A 22,234-nucleotide genomic window follows, 5' to 3' on the forward strand; every position below is an offset into this window, starting at 1 on the left:
TTTTTTTAATTTCATACTTAAGGACTGCCTGTCTTCAAGAATAATGCAGAAGGAAGTCTCACATTTGAGCAAAAAATATAGTTGTTACTCTATGGTACTATCATTTCAGATGCAGTTGTGATTAAAAAATAAAGACACCTCTACCCCGATATAACACTGTCCTCGGGAGCCAAAAAATCTTACCGCATTATCGAACTTGCTTTGATCCACCGGAGCGCGCTGCCCCCCCACTCCCCCTCCCAGGGCACTGATTTACTGCGTTATATCCAAATTCATGTTCTACCAGGGTAGGGGTGTAGCTGAAATAGGCAGATCTTCCTCTTACAATTTCTCCTTTTAAAGTAGTACTGAGTGTCCATGAATGCAATGAGTAATACTAAATGACCAGTTCAGAAATAATAATTAAATAACTGCATTGACTTATTTTGTTTAGGAGAATCCATCCTCATCATACAGGATTGTGAAGACTATCCACCTTCAAGATCACCATCACTTTCTATAGTTTCAGAGTTATGTGCCAATGATAGTGTTTCAGTCACATCATGTATGTGACATAGCCACAGTATGTCACTTGTAACAAAAAGAAAAAAAAATCTCATTCATCCAGAAACAGCCACAGGTAAATTTGTGATAAGAACCAACAGATTACAAAAAGAAGTAAATGATGAAGAAAGTGCCCGGTTTGTTTATGCCACAAACTCTACTTTCCGTATGATTGAGAACCCACACTTCATTAACGTGGTTCAGTCATTAAAACGAGGATACAGGTCACCCAAAAGAGCAGAAGTCGCAGGCAGATTGCTGGATAAAGTGTATGAAAGAGAAACTGAGCAGTGTGCAAAAGGTCTAGAGGGTGAAATTGTTAACTTGAGTCTTGATTGGGCGGAGCAGTGTCCACAGTGATCCTGTTGTATGTGCTTGTGTGACAACAGAAGAAGGGAATGTCTTCCTTACAGAAACAATTGGTACATCAGGAAATGCCCACACAGCAGAATACTTACAAGAAGTAGCAGTAAAGACTATAACAAACAGTGAGGAAAAAAAACCAAATGTCTAGTATGCAGCTTGGTCACAGACCATACTTCAAATGGATCCAAGATGAGAAGAAATTTAGAAGAAACTGAAGAGAGTCCCAAGCTAATAACATATAGTTGCAGTGCTCCATTTGATGCACCTCCTAGCGAAAGATTTCAGTGTTCCAGAAATAAAGGCTAATGTTGTTGACATTGCAAAATACTTCTCTAACAACCACTTTGCAGCAGCTGCTCTGAAAAAAGTGGGAGGAACCGAGCTAACTCTCCCACAAGACGTGCGATGGAACTCAGTAAATGCAGTGGTTCCCAAACTTGTTCCGCCGCTGGAAGTGGTGCGAGCCGAGGGACGTACTGGCTGCCGCTTCCAGCAGTTCCCGTTGGCTTGGAGCTGTGAACCACGGCCACTGGGATCCGCGATCGGCCGAACCTGCGGACGTGGCAGGAAAACAAACCGGCTTGGCCCGCCAGGGGCTTTCCCTGCACAAGTGGCAGAACAAGTTTGGGAACCACTGCAGTAGTGGACTGTTTTGAGCACTATATCAAGAACTGGACTAATCTAATGACAGTTTGTGAACAAAATCATGAAAAAAAAGATGGCACTGTCACAGCCAAAGTTCTCAACACTGGGCTTAAGAGAAATGTTGAGTACCCTGAAGCCTTTTTCTGTAGCCTTGAACAAAATGCAGGGAAATAGCTGTTGAAATTTGGAAGGAACTGAGTGAGATCTTAAAGAGAAATACGCAATGACAGAGTTAAATTACAAGCATTAAAAAAAGAATGGGACAAGCAATATCTCCAGCTCATTTTCTTGCAAATATTCTCAATACTTGGTACCAGGGTCAAACAACTGCTGAAAAAGAAGAGTTGGCTCTGACATGGACATCCAGCAGTTATCCCTCCGTAATGCCAACTATCATAAACTTCAGAGCTAACGATGAACCATTCAAGAAATATGTTTGCTGATGATGTTTTAAAGAGAGTCACCCCAGTGAACTGGTGGAAGTCATTTAAGCACCTGGCTTTAGAGACTGCTGAAGTGATAATCTCACTTTTAACAGCAGCAGCTTCTTCTGCCTGTGTAGAAAGAATATTTTCTTCTTTTGGACTAATTCATTCCAAACTGAGAAATCGTTTGGGACCTGAAAAAGCAGGAAAGCCTTTTTTTTTTTTTTTTTCTTTTCCAGGTTATGAACAAACAGGAAAATGAAGGTGAAGACAACTGAGTTAGCTGCAGAAGCCAATATTTTAAGTTTCTCATGTTGACCTGCATGAGTCGATTTTTTATTTTTTTTTTAAATATTTCATTAACTATTTTAGTTAAACAATTTTAACAAAAAACAAATCTGCTTTTGAAAAACTTGAATGTTTAACTAAATTCAAAAATGCATATGCTTGTTTTGTTAAAATATTATGTTTGCTGTTTGAAGAAAAAAATCCAGAATACTTAAGGTTCTTGTTTTAGTTAAATAAAACAATGTAAATGTCTGTCGGGTGATTTTCTCCTCCTAATACAGCATGGCAAGAAAATCTTCTAAATATTAATGATTAACCTATTGAATGGGAGATAGTTCACTCCCAATGACTTCATAAACATCTGCTTCAATTATCTTTGGTAAATGAAATAACCAAACAATCATTCACTTTCTGATATAGCTATAAAACTAATCTGAAAAGCTTTCAAAATTAATCACTTAGAAGGTACACACTACGCACTTTTAAACAATAAAACCTACATCTATCTGAGTTGTGAAGAATATGTATTAAGGTTATAACAACCAACAAGACTGTACTTTTATGTAGAAATCCATGATTAAATTGAGTCTTTCTGACTAGTGATTTAAATCAAATCCACCCTGCAGGGAATGGAGAAGCAGCATTATTTTCTTAGTTGCCCAAGATGGAGTTTGACCAGGCTGCCTCTACCCTGATCTTTAATCGGAGACCCAAGAATGGGCTGTGGGCGATTGTGCCGTCACTTGTGGTGCCTCCAGCCCTCCCTGGTGCTCTTTAGAACAGGCCGGGTCAAAGTGCTCTCAGCCCGAGTGCATTAGGCATATGATGATGCTTGGCCCCATCAGCCAGGCGCTTCCCTGCTGGGGGAGTGAGGACCTGCCCACAGGGGTTTGTGCAGGCAGAAGGGTGGGTGGTGCCAGGCGTCAGCAAGGCCACGTACCCACTAGGGAGAACCTACTGAAGCAATAGAGCTGAAACAGGAACAAATTCTGCAGCGTGGGCCTGAGAGCAGAGCTCATGCCTTGTGAAGAGCTGTCTGGCACCCCCTCACCCTGTGTTTCTCCCCCCTCTCCCCCTTCATGGGGTGTTCTCCCACAAGGAGGGGGGTCTTGGCTTCATCTGCGCTGCTGCCGCTCAAGCCCTGCCCCATTGCAGCCCACTGCCCCTTCTGTCCCAAAGCACGCTGCAGACACAGCTGAAACCAGCCTGATCCCCAGCCCCTGCTAAGAGGTAGGTCAGCATCGCTGTATGAGAGGAAGGGATGTTTGGGATGGCTGGATGCCAGGACTCCTGGGTTCTATTAAGGGCTCTGCCATTGATGTGCTCAGTGACCTTGGCCAAGTACCTCCCCTGCTCTGTGCCTCAGTTTCCCCACCTGGAAAACGGGGGTGATCCCTTCTTCAGGGGCCTGAGGATTATTTCATTCACAAGGCATTAGATGGGCAAAGTAAATTACCCTCCTTTTCACAAATGGGGAAACTGAGGCCCATGGAGAGGCAAGAGCAGTGGCACCGGGTGCCCTCATGGTCCGTATTTGAGAAGGGACCCTGGGGAAGGGCTGCCCTGGTGTTGGGCGACTACAGCTTGTTGGAGGGCATGGTGCGTAAAGCTAATTAAATATCCGCGGAGACAGTGGAAGGAAGCTTGCCCTGCCCAGCCCTCTGGCTGTCTCAGCCGCTGTCTCCCACGCTCCTCTCCAGCGGGGTAGCACCGTGTGGGGTAGCAACGCTGCAGAACAGCGTGGAAAGCAGCCGATGTAACTGGCTGAATGCCGAGCTCAGAGCCTTGCCAGGAGTCCTCCAGCATGCGAGCTGCCTGCGTCAATCTACTCCTTGCCACAGGGGATCCTCTGCCAGGCCCGCCCTGGGGGCAGAGAGGTGCCAGGCCCAGTTGCTGGAGATGCCGTACAGTTCCATGGCTTGGGGCTGGCGTCTCTGCCGTACGAAGGGCGGGGGAGTGGTCAGCTCTTGGCAGGACTTGGGACCCTCTGTCAGGTGGCTTGGGCTGCCCTGTGATCAGAGGCAGAGTGCATGGTGCTGCAAGTGGCTCTCGGGGCCATGGGCCTGAGGGGTCCCCACCTGGCCGTGATCTCCCCGGTGCAGATTATCTGGAGAGGAAAGGCGGGCGGGTGTGAAGAGAGGAGGACAATGCATGCTGATCTCTGGAGCTGGGAAATCTTCCTAAAGCCCCGTCCCAGCCAGGGCAGCGTTGGCCCCGTCTCCTGGGAGAGAGACTGGTGCTGGTTTGGCTCTCTGGGCTAGCAGGGAACTGGGAAGAGTGTGGGCGGGCTGGCTGGCTGGCTGGCTGCGGGGTTTGAGTGTCTGTGAGATGTAAGAGAGAGGAAGTGTTGGGGTAGCCCAGGGACCTGCTTTTACAGGTGGGCATCAATATCTGGGCTTTCTGCCCTTGACCCAACCAGCTTCTCCAGGTTTGCTCCCCTAGGGGTGGCTGGCTTGGGACTGTGTTCTCCTGCAAGGGGGCAGGGATAGCCTCTGTGAAAACCCAAATCCAGCCCATGGGACAGGACAGCGTGCTGAGCAGCTGGGCCCTTTACACCTCCCCAGTGCTCCCATTGAGAAGGAGGGAGGTGCAGCCTCCAGCCCATGGAGCTGGGCTTTTGGGAAGCCACTCCCAGTTCTGGCAAGGTGTCAGGCTTCTGTTGCTGCCTCCCAGTGAGGGGGTGTGGCATGGGCTCTCCCCTGCATGGCAAGTGGGTGTTGAGGGGGTTGGTATTTAATCAGGTTGCTGCCGTGAACAATCAGTCGAGCCCTCCGCATTGCTCTCCTCTGCCCCTCCCCGTTCACCCCCCCCCGTCTGTGTCCTGGCTTGCCCCCCACCCCTGTGGAGTCACAAGGCGCGTGAGGCCCTGGGCAGGGTGGCTGTGCTGATGGAGCAGCCTGGGCCTAGAGCACTGGTGACTGAGGTTAAAATCTCCAGGCAAAATCAAGATTTGAACCACCATCCCCTGACCTGCTTAAATCCCTCCTTATGCCCCCACCTGCCATGCTGCCTGCAGATCGCCCTGCTGGGGCCTCTGCTTTATTCCACCCAACCCCATTCTGCCGTGCTCCTGGTTCGCTGTCTGGGTGGCGCATGGCACAATGGGGCCCTGATCTTGACTAGAGCTCAGCTCAGGCCTAACCTGACTAGATCACAGCCAACCTGAAGCCAGCCCAAGCCCCTCGGGTTGTTTTCATTCCTGACGCACGGAGTCTGGTCCCCTGGGGTCCAGGTTGGGCTGACAAGCTCTAGCCACGGCCAGGACTCCATTTTCTTTATTTTGTGTCCTCCAGGGAACCACTGATCTAACTGTCCCCTGGACCCTCTCCCGTGGCCCACTCCCTCGGTCACGCCCCATCCCCATGCACCCGAAGGGCAGCTGGTTCTCCCCTCCCCCTAGGCTGCACCACCGCCTTCATCTCAGGGCTCGGCCTGGTGGGGGCTTCCTGCTCCCCACACCCTCTCCAGCCACCTCCTGCTTGTGGGGTCGGGGCAATGGCTGCTGCGTGCCCTGCTCCGGCCAGTGCTGCCCCGAACGGCAGCACACTCCCTCTAGGGCACAAGCAGCAAGGCGGTGATGGCTGGCAGGAGTGGGTCACACAGCCCCTACTGACACCCCTGGGTTGGAGGAGGTGACCAGAGACCACCGAGCCTGAGAGAGTCAGGGCATTTTTATACTCAGCACTGCTAGTGGGGGCCTGTCGGGTTCAAGGTCTACTCGGATCCGTGGCTGGGTTCCTGGGCCCTGCTTTAACTCTTTCTAGGACGAGGGCCGGCCCTGTGGGCTCTGGCTGGATGGGTGGTTAAAGGTTCCAGGGAGCAGTGGGTGGGTTTGGGAGGGGGCTAGGTGGGCGTTCACACCCATCCCCAGCCCTCTCTGCAGCATCATTTGGGGGGAGGGCTAGTTCAGTGGTTTGAGCATTGCCCTGCTAAACCCAGGGTTGCGAGTTCAATCCTTGAGGGGGCCATGTAGGGATCTGGGGTAAAAATCTGTCTGGGGATTGGTCCTGCTTTGAACAGAGGGTTGGACTAGATACCTCCCGAGGTCCCTTCCAACCCTGAGATTCTATGATCTGCCCTGCACGTGCTATTCGGGTCAGTGACTCCTGTGGATTGGTGTGATTTACTACCCTGCTGGGAATCCCCTCCGGGAGGGGCAGGGGCTGGTGGTATTCTTGGCCTCTGCAGCACTTCGAGGTATTAGCTGCAGCACCAAACAGCTGGAGCATTACTGGCTTCGAAACTGTTCCCTGTCCCCACCCAGCCTTCTTCCTTGCAGTGTCAGTCACTTCAGTGAATCACTTCTCTGCTAGGAACAGCTCCAGACTCCCCTCTCCCCCCCAAGAGCTCAGCCTGGCGGGGCCTGGGCACAGCCTCCTCCGGTGCCGGGTTCCCTTAGCACCGCTCTTCGTCTCTGGGATTGCAGGAGCTCCAAGACACACCAGCTGAGCTCAGGGCCCCTCGTGGTGGGCGCTGCACAGGTGCAGTCCCTGCCCCCAGGAGTTTACAGTCTAACTGGGTGAGACAAAGGCAAGATGGTCACGGAGGGGCAGAGAGCGGAAGAGATTTGCCCAAGGTCACCTGGACAGAGTTGAGACTGTAACCCAGGTCTCCTGCATCCTCGTCTAGTGCTTACCCCTGGGCAGCGTCTCTGGTCCTTGTGCTTTGCCTCCTCTTTGCCTCTGGCTGTTCCGTGCCCCAGGAGGTGCCCATCACCCTCGTTCTCAGTCACCGCCCACTGGTTTAGCCTTGCACACCTCCTTTTCCTGTGAGCCGGTAGTTCCCAAAGCCTGCTGTGGCGAGAGCTGGCCGGCCCCAGGGTGCAGGCTCCTCTGCGCCACCAGCCATCAATATCTTCACTTCATTTGCCCCATGAGAGCAGCCAGAAACTCTTCTGCAGAGAGGAAGGGGGAGCCACCCGGGGGGTCAGAGCCGCTAGTGGGAGTGAAGCTGCCAGCGCACCTTCCTCCCCGGGAGAGGGAGTGCCTGGGGTGAAGGGGGATGGGGGCAGCGAGGGACAGAACCTGTGGGGGGGGGGGCAGACAGTGCGTCCATTCCAAAAGGGCAAAGCCCGTGGGGCTACGTCAGCTGAGAAGGCACCACCAAAGCGGCGGCATGCCTCTGCCATGGGACCATCTCCTGTGCTGGCCCGTGGGACGTCGGGGAAGCGGCGAGTCTATAGGTCACTGGAGGGCACTGAACTAGCAATGACAGGGGGCCAGGGCGACTTTTAGTCAGACTTTTAAAAGCTCCTCGTTCCTCGTGTAGCACCTATTGAGTGAGACGTTTTGGAGAAAAGCTCTGCTGGATAAAGGTTCGGACTCTGCCCCCTCTTCAGTTCTGGGCTGAGTCAGTCTCCCAGCAGTGCTGCAGCAGAAAGGGGGTGACAGGCCCTTTAGTTACAGACAGTGGGGGCAGACCAACTCTGTCGCTTGTAGAGTGTCAGAGACGGGCAGGCTCCCATTTTTCCCTTTTCAGGTCATCTCAAAAAAGCTGGGGACAGCCCTTGGGCTCCGAATAAGTTGCTGATGCCGCCCTTGTGGTGGAGAGTTTGGAAGCAGCTGGTTTGGAGTGGGACGGTTTCAGTCGCTCTTATTTAAAGAAATGTCCCATCGCCCTCCTGGCCTGCCCTGGTAGTTAATACCTGTGACCCCTGTACTGTTTCTCCTTTCAGAGGGTCTCAGGGGGATGCCAGAAATCAGACAGAGCTGAACTGACAGGGAGGTAAGCTGTGGGTGTGTTTGTGTCTTAGGCCTGGTCTACACGCAAGGTTTCACTGGTGTGCAGGAAGTCAAACCTGGTGCAATCAATCCCCTGTGTGGCTGCCCTTGCATTTTAGTGGCACAGCAGCTCTGCTGTAGCCTGGTTGAGAGCCACTTGCTGTTTAAAAGGCTGCGTTGTGGGGATGGCGTGTGTGATGCTGGCCGACCAGGTGCCAACTCAGGCCAAGGTCCCAGGCCTGTGCTGAACACTGACAAACCTCTAGCTGGAGTCAGTCTGGCTCACCTGGGCAGTAGGATTGTTAAAACAGGTGTTAGAATGGGAAGAACTTGTTTAATGTTTAGACTTTATGGAGTGCTTGTGAGTTGCTGCCGCATTAATCTCACTTCCAACATCTGTGTCCCATTACTCCGTTCTGCAAGGTTGTATATGAGCAGGTGTATGGTGAGCCTCTGTGAATCACAGGACAGGAGAGTGTGAAATGCTGATCTCCAACCCATGCTGTTCTGTCCGATCTGACAAGGAAAACCCATCCACAGAAGAGGGACTAGAATGGAACATCAAAGAGGACAAAAGACTCTGTTTGTCTCTCCCCGTAAGATGAGTCTTGGGCCTGGTCTACACTATGCGTTTAAACGGAATTTAGCAGCGTTAACCTGATTTAACCCTGCACTTGTCCACACAACAAGGCCCTTTATATCGATATAAAAGGCTCTTTAAACCGATTTCTGTACTCCTTCCCGACGAGAGGAGTAGCGCTGAAATTGGTATTGCTATGTCGGATTAGGGTTAGTGTGGCAACAAATCGACGGTATTGGCCTCTGGGCGATATCCCACAGTGCACCATTGTGACCGCTCTGGAAAGCAATCTGAACTCAGACGCACTGGCCAGGTAGACAGGAAAAGCCCCGCGAACTTTTGAATTGCATTTCCTGTTTGCCCAGCATGGAGCTCTGATCAGCACGGGTGGCAACGCAGTCTCAAATCCAAAAAGAGCTCCAGCATGGACCGTATGGGAGATACTGGATCTGATTGCTGTATGGGGAGGCAATCTGTTCTATCAGAGCTCCGTTACAGAAGATGAAATGACAAAGCATTTGAAAAAATCTCCAGGCTGTGATAGACAGAGGCCACAGCACAGTGCTGTGTGACAAGCGTAATGGAAAGCCAAAGAATCAAATGGACGCTCATAGAGGGAGGGAGGGGGGACTGAGGACTCCAGCTATCCCACAGTCCCCAAAAAGCATTTGCATTCTTGGCTGAGCTCCCAATGCCTGAAGGGTCAAAAACAATTTCCAGGTGTTTCAGGGTATATGTCGTCAATTTACACCCTTTCTCCCACCCCCCGAAAGGGGGGAAAAAAAAGTTTCTCGCCTTTTTTCAATGTCACCCTATATCTACTGCATGCTGCTGGTAGATGGGGTGCTGCAGTGCTTAACACCAGCATCCCCTTCCCGGTGGCAGACGATACAATATGACCACTATCCGTCTTCATCATCAGCCCGTGAGTGCTCCTGGCTGGCCTTGGTGAGGTTGGCCGGAGGCGCCTGGGTAAAAATGGGAATGACTCCCGGTCATTCCCGGCAGCTGGTACAACCGGAGGCTGAGCTCCATCACCCTCCCCCCCCTTTCATGTCTAAAGAAAAGATTCTGTACTGCCTGGATTATCATAGCAGCGGGACGCTGCGCTCCTCTCCCCCCGACCCTTTAATGTCCTGCCTGGACTATCATAGCAGCTGGAAGCTTCCTCCCCCTCATTTTATCTCACTAAAAAGTCAGTGTTTCTTATTCCCGCATTCTTTATTACTTCATCACACAAATGGGGGGACACTGCCACGGTAGCCCAGGAGGGTTGGGGGAGGAGGGAAGCAGTGGGTGGGGTTGTTACAGGGGCACCCTCTAGAATGGCATGCAGCTCATCATTTCTGCGGGATCTCAGGGCCTCTGACCCGCAGTGGCTGTGCTCTCTGGCTCTCTAGTAGACTTGCCCCATATTCTAGGCAGGACTGACTCTATTTTTAGACAAAACATAAAGAAGGGAATGACCCGGGGAGTCATTCCCATTTTTGTCTATGTGCCCCCGGCCAACCTCAGCAAGGCCAGCGAGGAGCACCCATGAAAGCAGCAGACGGTACAGAACGACTGATAACTGTCATCTCATCACCAATATACAGTGGCACGGCAGACAGTGCAATGGGGTGGTAACCATCTCTGCTACCTTGCAAAGGCAAATGAATGCTGCTGTGTAGCACTGCAGTATCGCCTCTGTCAGCGTCATCCAGTACACATACGGTGACAATGACAAAAGGCAAAACAGGCTCCATGGTTGCCATGCTATGGCATCTGCCAGGGCAATCCAGGGAAAAAGAGCGCGAAATGATTGTCTGCCGTTGCTTTCACGGAGGAAGGATTGAGTGACGACATTTACCCAGAATCACCCGTGACACTGTGTTTGCATTGGGATCTCAACCCAGAATTCCAATGGGTGGGGGAGACTGTGGGAACTATGGGAGAGCTACGGGATAGCTACCCACAGTGCAATGCTCCGGAAATCGATACTAGCCTCGGTACATGGACACACACCACTGAATTAATGTGCTTAGTGTGGCCGCGTGCACTTGACTTTATACAATCTGTTTTATAAAACCGGTTTATGTAAAATCGGAATAATCCCATAGTGTGGGCATACCCTTGCAAGTGAATTCCTCCATCAGCTGAGTTTACAGCTCAAAGAGGGGGAGGGGGAGAACTGTACCTTTTGTGCTCCTTGCATCCTGGGGGGAAGGATTACTAGGCACAGGCAAAAGATCCTCAATGCTTAGCCCTTAGGACATGTAGAGCTTGCTGATGATAGAAGCTGCTATTACCTTTTGAAACTTAAGATTGGAACTCGCGTGTGTGTTTCTGTTTACCAGCTTTGACTTTGTACATAACTCTCATTTCCTTTTCCTAGTTAATCAATCTCTAGATATTTTGTTATAGGATTGGCTACAATTGGTGTAAGATCTAAGGTGCAGCTGGCCTGGGGTAAGTGACTGGTCCTTGGGGCTGGGAGCTACCGGAATATTGCTGTGATCCTTGATGTAAGGGGCCACCTATCACAAAGGCAGGCTCCCCTGGGTGACAGGACAGAGTGCCCGGGGGACTGTCCGTGACTCCATGTTACGCCTGAGGAATTCACACTTGATTTTTGCTTGGTGAAACTCAGACCGTTTGGGGTTTGTGCCCTGCTTCTTCGCCGACTGCCTTGAGGTTGGTACTCACAGGCTGGCTCGACAGCCTTTGTGTGTAGACAAGAGCCAGGAGAGGGAAGGCTCTGTAGGAACCGAGAAGAGAAATCAAAGACTGTGGTGAAACTTGCAAGGTGGTAGTGGGTGTGAATGGGGGAGGCTGTGAGGGGCTGGGCAGACCAGGGATGAATCTGACTGGGCAGAACAGCAGAATTAGAAGGCATGAGAAGGCCTTGTGCTGGCACCAAGGGGTTGAATAAAGGGTGCCAAGGCAGCCTGGCATTGCCAGGCCTCCTACAGGAAGGCTCGTGGGAAGATGTTAGTCCCCTCTCCTTGCTGTGGTGTGACAGCGTCAAGAGGCCCGCGTGAGGCTGAGTTCATGTGACCAGGGCCTGGGAGCAGAACTTGTTCCAAGGGAGGATCTGAATTGTAAATTTGGACCCAAAAAAATCTGGGCCTTCAGGGAGGAGAGCTGACTCGGCCCCTTGTGTGCGTCAGGCTGGAAGGAGTAGGCAGGATTAGCTCCCCGTTGGCACTCTGGGGTGGGGAGGGCTTATTGTGTGACCCCAATCCGCAGAGGACAGGACAGGCCCATGTGCAGGGGAGCGACGCCCCTGCCTGGATGAGAGGGAGCCTGGCTGGCAGCGACCCTTGAGGATTTGGGGTTTCCAGACAGCTGCCCGAGGGGATGCAGCGCTGCCAAGGGGAGCACTGGGGAAAGCAGGTGTGTGTGTGTGTGTGTGTGTGTGAGAGAGAATGGGGAGAGGGGGGTTCCTTCACCCTGAGCAGGAGAAGCCCCTCCTCGTGTCACTTTGCCAGGTCGGTGGAGGGGCAATGTCCACTCTGTAATAGTACCAGGCTGAGCGCTCGGGGACCCTGTTAACGCTGCTCTGTACTCCTGGGACCCCAACCCAGCCCAGCCCCAGGGAGCACAGGGAACAGGTAAAGCTGAGCTGTGATTGCTGCATCCCTGTGTGAGCTCTGAGAGCTCCAGCTGGTCACACGTGCTCCCCTTGCCTCTCCCTGTCCCCTCCAATGCCTGGGCTCTAGCAGGGGCTGTGGGTGTAGTACCCCTGTCCCCCGCTGTAACTTAAAGGCAGGGCGAATTCCCTTGTTGCTTATGAAAGTGGGGCTCAGTGAGACTCCTGCAGGGAGGGGCTGCTTCCCCCCTGCAAGCCCTGCTCTGTCTGCTCTTGGATTCCCCCCTCCCCCCGCCCTTAAATCCAAACCTGCAGCCCTCTGCTAGTCCTGCCTGGGGCCTCTGGCACAGGACTGGTGAGCTCCCCCACTGGCCAGGCAGGGGTGAGAGGATCCCAGTGCTGGCTCTTCATGTGCTTTAAGCTTGTTGAGGGTGACCTGAGCCCATCATTGCCCCTGTGCGCACACTCTGGGAGCAGCCCCTCTATCCAGCAGCCCCTCCTGAGAGCTGAGACCAGTGCTGCCCCTAGACTCTCCAGCAGCTTAAACACACCTCTCCCTGCACTCCAGCAGGTGCGTGCTCTGGGCCTACAGGGGAACTCATCAAGGGATAACACACAGGCAGATGTTGCCCAGGATTCTAACACCACTGCTCTGTAGGGCACAAGAAATGCACAGATCAGTGTGACGGGAAAGAACCCTGCCTCACTTTCCTCACCACTCTGAAGTGTTTTGGGCTGGAGTCCGAGACCTGTGGGATTGTCCCGCTGCAGCTCATGGCCTGACTTTTGAACTGTAAGATGCTGTCCCTAGATCCGCTTGCTTTCTCTGCTATGAAAGCTAGTCCCTCTCTTCCCCTCTCCTGCCCTGTCTCTCTGCAAAGCCTTCCCCAGGGAGTCCTTTGGCACCCAGCTTTGCCCCCCTGAGTTTAACATGCAGGGCACCAAAGCTAAGGAAAATCCACACCCCTGAGTGCCAGAGCCATACAGACCTCACCCTGGTGCCGACACAGCTAGGTCTGCCATCATTCTAGCCACTGCTGCTCGGGGAGTTGGGGTTCCTAAACCAATGGAAAACCCCTTCTGTTACCATAGGCCATGTCCATGGGGCTATGCTGGCCTAGCTTTGTAGTGATGCCACTAGAACCCCCATAGTGTAGACGAGCCTCTGCCTCTTTGGCCTGCTTTGAGAATTGTCCTTTGTCCAAACACCAGCTCCTGTGGGGAGAGTTGGAGAAAACTGGTTCTCCTGCCTTCATCCAACCCCCTTCACTTCCCCCGTGTGTGGCTATAAGGTCATTCAGGTTAACTGCTCTCCATTGTCCCTGCCAGTCTGTGCTGGATTCCACACTTAAAAGGAGGCATTTGATGAGACAGCAGTTTTCCTAGTCAGAAGTTCATAGGATCAACCCAAATCCATAAGTACAGTCAGATCCCCTGAATGGTCACAGTCTCTGGGGCTGGATTTGCTGTGAAAGTTACCAGATTGCGATCCTGGCCATTATGCACTGGTGTAAATAGGGGCAGGACTATGGCTAATCAGCCCCCCCACCCCAGGATGGCCAGTCAAGGCTTGGCTGAGGTGGGAAACCCTGGAGACTTGAACCCCAGCTGATGCTGACCTCTGCTGGGTTGTGGAAAAACAGGGCAAAGCTCTTCGCCGTCGTCTTTACAGCCACGTCCTGCCAGGCGGCTGCAAAGGGTGTGAATGCAGCCTGAGAATGGGAGTGAGCCAGGCGCTGTGTGTGACTTTCTGTTATGGGAGAAAACAGGCCAGAGGGGGAGAGAGACACATACTCGACCGTGCCTCAGCGGTCAGGATTGGAGCTAATGCAGATTTTTCCCTCTAGCCCAAGAGGTTGTTAAATCTCAATCCAATAAACCAGTCTCACCTTCAGTTGGTCTGTGTCTATACAGTGCCTGGCACTGGGGGGCCCTGCTCTGTGGTAGGGCACCTAGGTTCTACCACGATACAGATAATAGGTGACTAAAGTGACTTTCATGGGAGTAAGAAACAAGAAAGAACACAAGTGACTGTGTAAGGATCACTGTGGATCACTTTAATTTAGTGCCAGCATCCTGGGGTCGGTCTCCCAGCCCCACCCCACCCCACCTGAGGAGTGTCTCTCACACCTGCCAGAACTGAAAGGTGAAGTGACCAGGTAGCATCACCCTAGTTCTTAAAGCTGTGCCACTGGGGCCTGTGTTTTGGAGTAGGGGGTGAGAGTTCCATCCCCGCTGTCTCTGGGACGTCTCATGCGGCTGCGGGGAGCAGGGTGGTGACAGCTGGGAGCTTGCAGGGGGCTGTGGATTTGTTATGGTGTCTGTGATTGTTTGAGCATCAGGATTCATATATTTGAAGGCCAGAAGGGACTATTGTGGTAAGAGTCTGACTTGCATAACGCAGGCCAGAGAACGGCCCCCAGATAATTTCTGGAGCAGATCATTTAGAACTGTGGTTCTCAACCAGGGATCTGGGCCCCCTAGGGGGCCGCGAGCAGGCTTCAGGGGGTCCGCCAAGCAGAGCCAGTGTTAGACTCACTGGGGCCCAGGGCAGAGAGCCGAAGGCTCATCACCCTGCCACCTGGGGCTGAAGCTGAAGCCTGAGCATCATAGCTTCGTGGGGGCCCTGTGGCATAGGGCCTCAGGCAATTTCCCTGGCTTTTCTGTGCAGAAAGCCAGTTGTGGCACAGCTGGGCTGTGGAGTTTGTATAGCATGTTGGGGTCGGCCTCAGAAAGAAAGAGGCTGAGAACCCCTGTGTTAGAAAAACATCCAGTCTTTGATTTAAAAAGGAAGGCTGGGTACTTTGATGCAAAGTCTCGTGGTCTCATAATAGTGCCCATTAACCCCTCCGTACTTTCCGTGGGAGCATCCCCAGGAGTACCCTACCTGCACTCCCTATGGCAACAGGACACTGGGCTGGGGAGGGGCTATATGTCCTCAGGGCCAGGCAGACGAATGTCCCGTGAGAGAGCGCCAGCTCTGAGCATCACATGCAGCCTTCACCCACCATGAGCCCCAAGTCTGGCTGTGCTGTGTCAGCCTTTCTGCTGGGTTCTGGGCTGTGCTGCGAGGGAGAGCTGCTGGAGGAGGCTTGGTCTCTCACCTGCAGCATGGGACCTGTCAGACCATCTCTAGTGCTGGCGCGTATCAGCACATGGAATGAAAGGGCCGGGATTATGTAACCACAGCTGCCCTTTGCAGCGAACACAGCCAGCGTATTTAACCCAGTTAGCGGCAGCGCGGCTCAGGTCTGGCCCTGGGGGCAGCAGCTGCCTGCTGCCGATTGGGCTCGCTGAGATGCTGGCTTCTCTTGCCCGCTGGGCCGGGCCTGGCTGGTCAGTGCTATGATGGGAGACTTCCCTGGAAACGCCAGTGGTGCTGGTGACCCAGGAGGGGGCGCTGTTGGGTGTGAGTTGAGGTTGGGGGTGCCAGGGTCTGGGTGAGGCGCTGCTCGCCTTGGTTAAAGGACCCCAGTACGTTTCGGGAGGCTGAGCCACTGGAGTTTCCAAGGCTGGAGGATGGAAAGTGGCTTGTGCTAGACACCCAGCGGGAGAGGGGGCGGATACCTATCATGCAGGTCTGACCCCTCTCTGTGTTTCATAGCCAGTGGGCCCCAGCGGGCATGGGGGCTGGTCCCCATTTTCCACCACATCAAGCTCGCTCGTCTTGTTCTTTGTTTTCCCCCTCTTCTCTCTGCTCCTGTCTCCTCGTGCCAGCTTCCCCCTCCCCATGGTTTGCTCCCCACACAGCCACCTTTGTGGCCACCCCTCATGCCTGAACCCTCCAATTGGTTTTGTAAAGCCTGGCCCCTGTGAACCTTCAGACCCCCTTCCCAGAGCTCCCTTGTACCATAATGCTAGTAAGAAATTTGCCAGTGACTAGCGAGACGGTTGAGGGGCACATGGGGAGAGCAAATACTGGTTATAGAGCTCGATTGCTCCCCCCACCCCTGAGAGAACCCCAGGAAATGCTGCTCCCCCCCACTAACCTGAGCTGCTCTGTGCCCCTGAGAACTGGTCGTGTCTCTCAGTCCCTTTGGTCAGCGCTGGCCTGGTGCAGCAGAATGCTGCTGTAATGCCCACGATGACCGCCAGGATCTTGGTGCAGCTGTGGTAGGGATGTAGACATGGACGGATGGTCTGGTAGGAGGAGGCTGAGACCCACGACTTCAGGTTACAAGTCCTGAGAACAAGTTAGGTTTGAAGAGCCAGCTGAGATTTTCCCAGCTGACTATAGGGTTCAGACACCTCAATCTGAGCCTCCAGCTATGGGAAATCTCAGCCCTTCACTATTATGGGAGCACACCGTACCGGGGAATCTGTGCATCTGAAGTGAGTCTCTTGCCATTCTCTGATTCTAGCCTAATGGTGAGACCAGGAAACGTGGGGTCGGGACTCCTGGGTTTCATGCCCAGCTCTGACACTGGGTGTGTCTCTACTGCAGCTAGGAAGGTGCTACCTAGCGCAGGGAGATGGACGCATCCGAGCCAGTGTGCTAAGGATGGCATTGTGACTCAGGCTAGCTACCAAGCACCATCACACCCAACGCCCGGGAACGTGCTCAGAAGGCTGGCCTGAGCCACCATGGCCACAGTGCTATTTTTAGTGCACTCACTCGAGCAGAGCTAGCATGTCTGGCTACCTGCCCTCAGAAGCACGCTCCTAGCCACGCCCCCTCACTTTGCCTTTCTGTAGCTCGGGTCCCTCTCTGGACTAGGCTCTTTTGCTTTTCTGTGCCACCTCCCATCCATGGACTCCATAGTGCCCTGTGTTCCCTGCCTGATAGGTAACATCCTTCTCCCCATTGCAGAGGGGGAAACTGAGGCACAGAGCCGAGAAGGCCAGGCTTTATGTGAGCACCACAGATAGAGGGCTCCTGCCGGCCAGGTCTGGGCTCTAACCTCTTATCCCGGGTTTCACACTGTGTGCACGTGGGCGCAAAGCATTTGGGGAAGGAGAGGAAGGAAATGAGAGCTTCTGACTGGCTGCATCCCATGTCAATGCTGTGAATGCTGTATCCTTCCAGCACTGCCTGGCAAAGCGGCTGGGCAGAATCCGCTCAAAAGGCCCAGCACTGCCTGGCACCTGCTGCAGCTCGCTGGGGTGGGGGAAGCATCCCCAGGAGCCTGCTGGGGGATGGACAGAGCTGGGTCGCCTCCATGCAAGCCCACGCGCACACGGGGAGCTGATGGAAACGCTCCCCAAGCTGCAGGTGCTGTTCGGTCTCCCCCAGCAGCTCCTGTCTGAGGCTGACTCATTAGCAGGGAGCCAGTCACGAGCTGCCGTCTTCCTGGCCAATCACAGAGACCCGGGCCCCGTCCCCCTGCGGAGCCATGCATGTGGCTGGCTTTGCGTGCACGCCCAGCTTTGTTTCCACGGGTAGGCGCACGCTCATTTGGACGCGTGTGATGAATCATACACCGTGGGTGCTTGCCTGAATTCCCCCCCACGCGTGTGCTTCATTGCTTAGATTCAAGTGCACCCATGTTTTCACACGTGTTCCCATGCATGCACCTGATCCCTAGGATCTGCACTCAGAGCCTTCTGGCTCCTTTCATACAGGCTGCGGGCTTACTATCAGCTGGTAACACTGGCCCAACAAGGTTTCCCTGGGCTGGGGCTCCCTTCCCCATGCCCAGCCCAGTGCCTCTGGATTTGTTGCCCCATTGGATCTGGCTGCTGCCGGGCTCTGAGGTGCTGCCAAGTCTCTGCTGCTGTTTAACTTCCGCTCCTGTGCGCAGATGAGATTAGGCCCTGCCGCAGGGCGTTAATTGCTCCACCTGGCAGGCCATGGGGCTCAGGTGCTGGGAGAAATGCTGACACGCTGCTGTGTAACTCTCTGCATCAGCCCTCCTTGCTGGGCTGCAGCGGGCAGGGCCACAGCATCCTGGGGGGGCCTGCTCCTTCCCTACTCCTCTGGGGGAAGCCCCCTGCCAGTGCCAGGACAGGCTGCTGGTCTCTCAGGCCCTGGGATCAGTAGTCCCAGCGTGTAACACTTGAGCCTGGGGAGGGAGTGATAGCACTAGGCTCTCAAGAGGGACGCTGGTCAACGGCAAACACCCCAGCTTCACCCACTCCTCGGCTTTGTCTGTGCTGCTGGACCCTGCCAGCCCCCAGTCTCACCCTCCTCCAGCCCCAAAGGCCTCTCTCTGTTCGACTTCCCTGGCGGCTCCCCCCTCCCGCCCTTCATCCCATGCACTAAACCCTCTGGCAGCCTCCCCCATCATCCCCCTGCAGTCACTCCACCGTGACTCAGCAGCCAGACCCTTCCTCAGTGTTACCCCCCTCCCCCTCTGTGCCCATACATAGCTCTGCCCCTCAATTCTCACCTGCAGCCCCACTGCTGTCCCAGCCCTGGGCTCCCTTCCTCCCCTCCCCCCTAGCTCGGGCGGTGCCCCTCAATTCTCATCCGCAGCCCCACTGCTGTCCCAGCCCTGGGCTCCCTTCCTCCCCTCCCCCCTAGCTCGGGCGGTGCCCCTCAATTCTCATCCGCAGCCCCACTGCTGTCCCAGCCCTGGGCTCCCTTCCTCCCCTCCCTAGCTCGGGCGGTGCCCCTCAATTCTCATCCGCAGCCCCACTGCTGTCCCAGCCCTGGGCTCCCTTCCTCTCCTCCCCAGCTCGGGTGGTACCCCTCAATTCTCATCCACAGCCCCACTGCTGTCCCAGCCCTGGGCTCCCTTCCTCTCCTCCCCAGCTCGGGTGGTACCCCTCAATTCTCATCCGCAGCCCCACTGCTGTCCCAGCCCTGGGCTCGTTTCCTCCCCTCCTCAGCTCGGGCGGTGCCCCTCAATTCTCATCCGCAGCCCCACTGCTGTCCCAGCCCTGGGCTCCCTTCCTCTCCTCCCCAGCTCGGGTGGTACCCCTCAATTCTCATCCGCAGCCCACTGCTGTCCCAGCCCTGGGCTCCTTTCCTCCCCTCCTCAGCTCGGGTGGTGCCCCTCAATTCTCATCCACAGCCCCACTGCTGTCCCAGCCCTGGGCTCCCTGCCCCCCTCCCCCCGCCCAGCTCGGCCGGTGCCCCTAAATTATCACCCGCAGCCCCACTGCTGTCCCACCCCGGGCTTCCTGCCACCCCCCCCCCCCGTCAGCTTGGCTGGTGCCCCTCAGTCCTAACCCGCAGCCCCACTGCTATCCCAGACCTGGGCTCTCCCCCATCTCTGCTGGTGTCCCTTAGTCCTGACTCGCAAGCTCCTCTGCTATCCCAGCCCCGGGCTCCCTGCCACTCCCCAGCTTGGCTGATGCCCCTAAATTCTCACCCGCAGCCCCTTGCTGTTCCAGCCCTGGGCTCCCTGCCCCCACCCTCAGCTCGGCTGGTGCCCCTCAATTCTCATCCACAGCCCCCTGCTTTCCTAGCTCTGGGCTCCCTGCTCCCCAACTCCCATCTCTGCCAGTGTCCCTCAATCCTGACCTGCAGCTCCTCTGATACTTCAGTTCTCATGGTGGGTGGGGGGCAGGTGTTAGGATGCTGATGAATATCCACAGGCACTAAGCTGAGGTCCCCCAAATTCATGTCACTTGTGATCCAAGGTGGATTTGATGTCTGGTCTCCATCCAGCGGGTGAAAGGCACCTAGGTTCAGAACCTCAAAGGTATTTAAGTACCTAACTCCCATTGGTTTCAATATCCTAAATCAGGGGTAGGCAAACTTTTTGGCCCAAAGGCCACATTTGGGTATAGAAATTGTATGTCAGGCCATGAATGCTCATGAAATTGGGGCTGGGGTGCGGGAGGGAGTGAAGGCTCTGGGGTGGGGCCAGAAATGAGGAGTGTGTGGGAGGGGGCTCTGGGCTGGGGCAGGGGATTGGGGCATGAGGGCGGAATGAGGGCTCCGGCTGGGGGTGCAGGCTCTGGGATGGGGAGTTTGGGGTGCAGGAAGGTGCTCCGGGTTGGGACTGAGGGGTTCAGAGGGTGGGAGGGGGATAAGGGCTGGGGCATGGGGTTGGGGTACGCGGGGGTGGTTCAGGGGTGTAGGCTCCAGGTGGCTCTTACCGCAAGCAGCTCCCGGAAGCAGTGGCATGTCCCCCCTCCGGCTCCTGCACGGCCAGGCGGCTCTGTGTGCTGCCCCATCCACAGGCACTGCCCCTGCAGGTCCCATTGGCCGCGGTTCCCAGCAAATGGGAGCTGCCGGGGCAGCGCTTGGGGTGGGGGTGGTGTGCGGAGCCCCCTGGCTGCCCCTATGCGTTAAGAGCCAGAGGGGAGCCATGCTTCTGCTTTCGGGAGCTGCTGGAAGTGGCCCCTGACCCTGCTCCCCCCAGCTGGAGTGGGGATGTGGCCCACGGGCCGTAGTTTGCTCACCTCTGTCCTAAATACTTCTGAGGGTCTAGGCCCTGCTCCCCTAAGCTGCCTGCCTGCATGCATATAGGCCTGGATGCCCTGGTGTTGCGACACTTGGCTTGTGTCTTGTCTCCTGCTCCCTGGCTGCTGTTGGTCCAGGGAGGTCAGTGGGGTCCCACTGGGAGTGTGCGCACTGGGGAGTGATCTCAGTAAACAGAGCAGTTTGGTCCCCAAGAAACTGAGCAAAGTCTGTGCTGATTGGATGGATCCTATGGGAAGTATGGGGCAGAAAACCGCCCTGAACCTCACGGTCACCTGTGCTTTTTGTCTTGTCCTCAGTGGGTGCTGGCCTTCGAGATCTTCATCCCTTTGGTCCTCTTCTTCATCCTCCTGGGGCTGCGGCAGAAGAAGCCCACCATCCCCGTGAAGGAAGGTGAGTGTGGGCTGTGGGGAAGGTGTCGGGACACTCTGGAGGGCAATGCCCTGCCTTCTAGGGGAGGCGTGTGGGAGAGAAGTGGGAGGCTGGGGGGTGAGACAGGGAAATTCCCCCCAGTGATAGCACAGACCCCCAGCCACAGCTTCCCTCTCAGCCAAGCAGATCCTTCCTTTAGCGAATACTCCTGGGGAGGGCTCTGGCACTGGGCAGGGAGGGGGCTCACGAGGAGGCCTGGGTGGGGATGAGCAGGGGTCAGTGTGTGCCAGCCCAGTGGGAGGGTCTGGTGGTCAAGGGGCCAGAGGCTGCAGGGATCCAGAAGACAGGATGTTCCTCCAGTGGTCACCCTGTCCGTGCAGCTGCAGCAGGGGGTGGGGGCGCAGCGCAGAGACAAAGGAGTGGAGCGGGGGCATGTGAAAGCAGGTCCCTCAGCAGATCCCCCACTGCTCCGTGGGGCAGCTCACAGCCCCACCCTTCTGGTAACCCACTTCCCTGCAGCAGCCCGGCCAGTTGGCTATATCCCAGCCCCCTCTCTGCACCACCCTCCTCTGGGGCACTGAGAGCGTGTCCCAGGGGCCAGCAGGCTGGAGGGGCCTCTGCCAGCCCATCCCAGCTGCTCACTGGGCAGGCATCCTTGGGCTGAGCTGCATCGCTGTACTCTTGGGAAAGCAAGGCAAAGAGCCTGGCACAGGGAGGGTAGCTCCTGGGGGTGAGCCCCCTTCCCCAGGGCTGCTGGCTAGCTCCCCTTGGTCAGGGTAGTGTGGGATCCCCCTCCAGGCCCACTCATGCTGCACGTGGGCTGAGCGTTACTACCGAAAGGCCCATTAGCTCAGGGGGTGCCAGAGGGACTGTGGGAGGCCCAGAGGCTCTGCTTGCCCTTGGCCACAGCAGGGGCTTGTGGTGGGGCAGAGATCTGGGTGCTGGGAGGGGGTCAGCCCCCTCATTGACTGAGGGTAACAGAATTCCCAGCTGGTCTCACTCGCTGGGATCCGTCTCCAGCAGTTGGGCATATGCTGGCTCCTAACTGAATCTGGGTGGGTGGCTAGAAATGAGCGGCCTGGGTTAGCTGCCGCTGGCTGGCTGGCTGTGCCCAGAGCTCCCCCCTGCTGCCAGTTTCCAGGGAGCCTGGGCTTCCTCGCTCATCAGGGGTGGGGCATAACGAACAGCCCTCCCCCATAGTAAACTCCTCCGCTGAGACCTCCCGTGAGCCTTCCCACACCTCCCGCTGCCCGTGCAGGACAGTCGGACACCGGCTCAGCTGGGTGCAGCACCGAGTGGCCTGGGTCCCCCAGGTGTCCTAGCCCCACGCAGTGGAGTGCAGCAACTCGGACAGGTGGGGGCAATGTGGCTGCTCGCACCCAGCCTAGGCTAACCCAGCCGCTCACCTGG

The 22,234-nt window shown here is 55.3% G+C and overlaps 1 protein-coding gene across 4 annotated transcripts in view; it reads left to right on the forward strand.

Annotated features, from left to right (window-relative positions):
- Window positions 1–22,234, forward strand: part of ABCA2 (ATP binding cassette subfamily A member 2) — a 133,530-nt gene that overhangs the window by 34,698 nt on the left and 76,598 nt on the right. For all 4 annotated transcript variants that reach the window (XM_030535671.1, XM_030535673.1, XM_030535674.1 and 1 more), the window contains exon 2: window positions 20,752–20,845. In XM_030535671.1, the coding sequence (XP_030391531.1) occupies window positions 20,752–20,845 (94 nt within the window). The remainder of the gene's footprint in view (window positions 1–20,751; window positions 20,846–22,234) is intronic.

This window comes from Gopherus evgoodei, chromosome 16 (genome assembly GCF_007399415.2).
Source record: "Gopherus evgoodei ecotype Sinaloan lineage chromosome 16, rGopEvg1_v1.p, whole genome shotgun sequence".
NCBI classification, from domain to species: domain Eukaryota; kingdom Metazoa; phylum Chordata; order Testudines; family Testudinidae; genus Gopherus; species Gopherus evgoodei.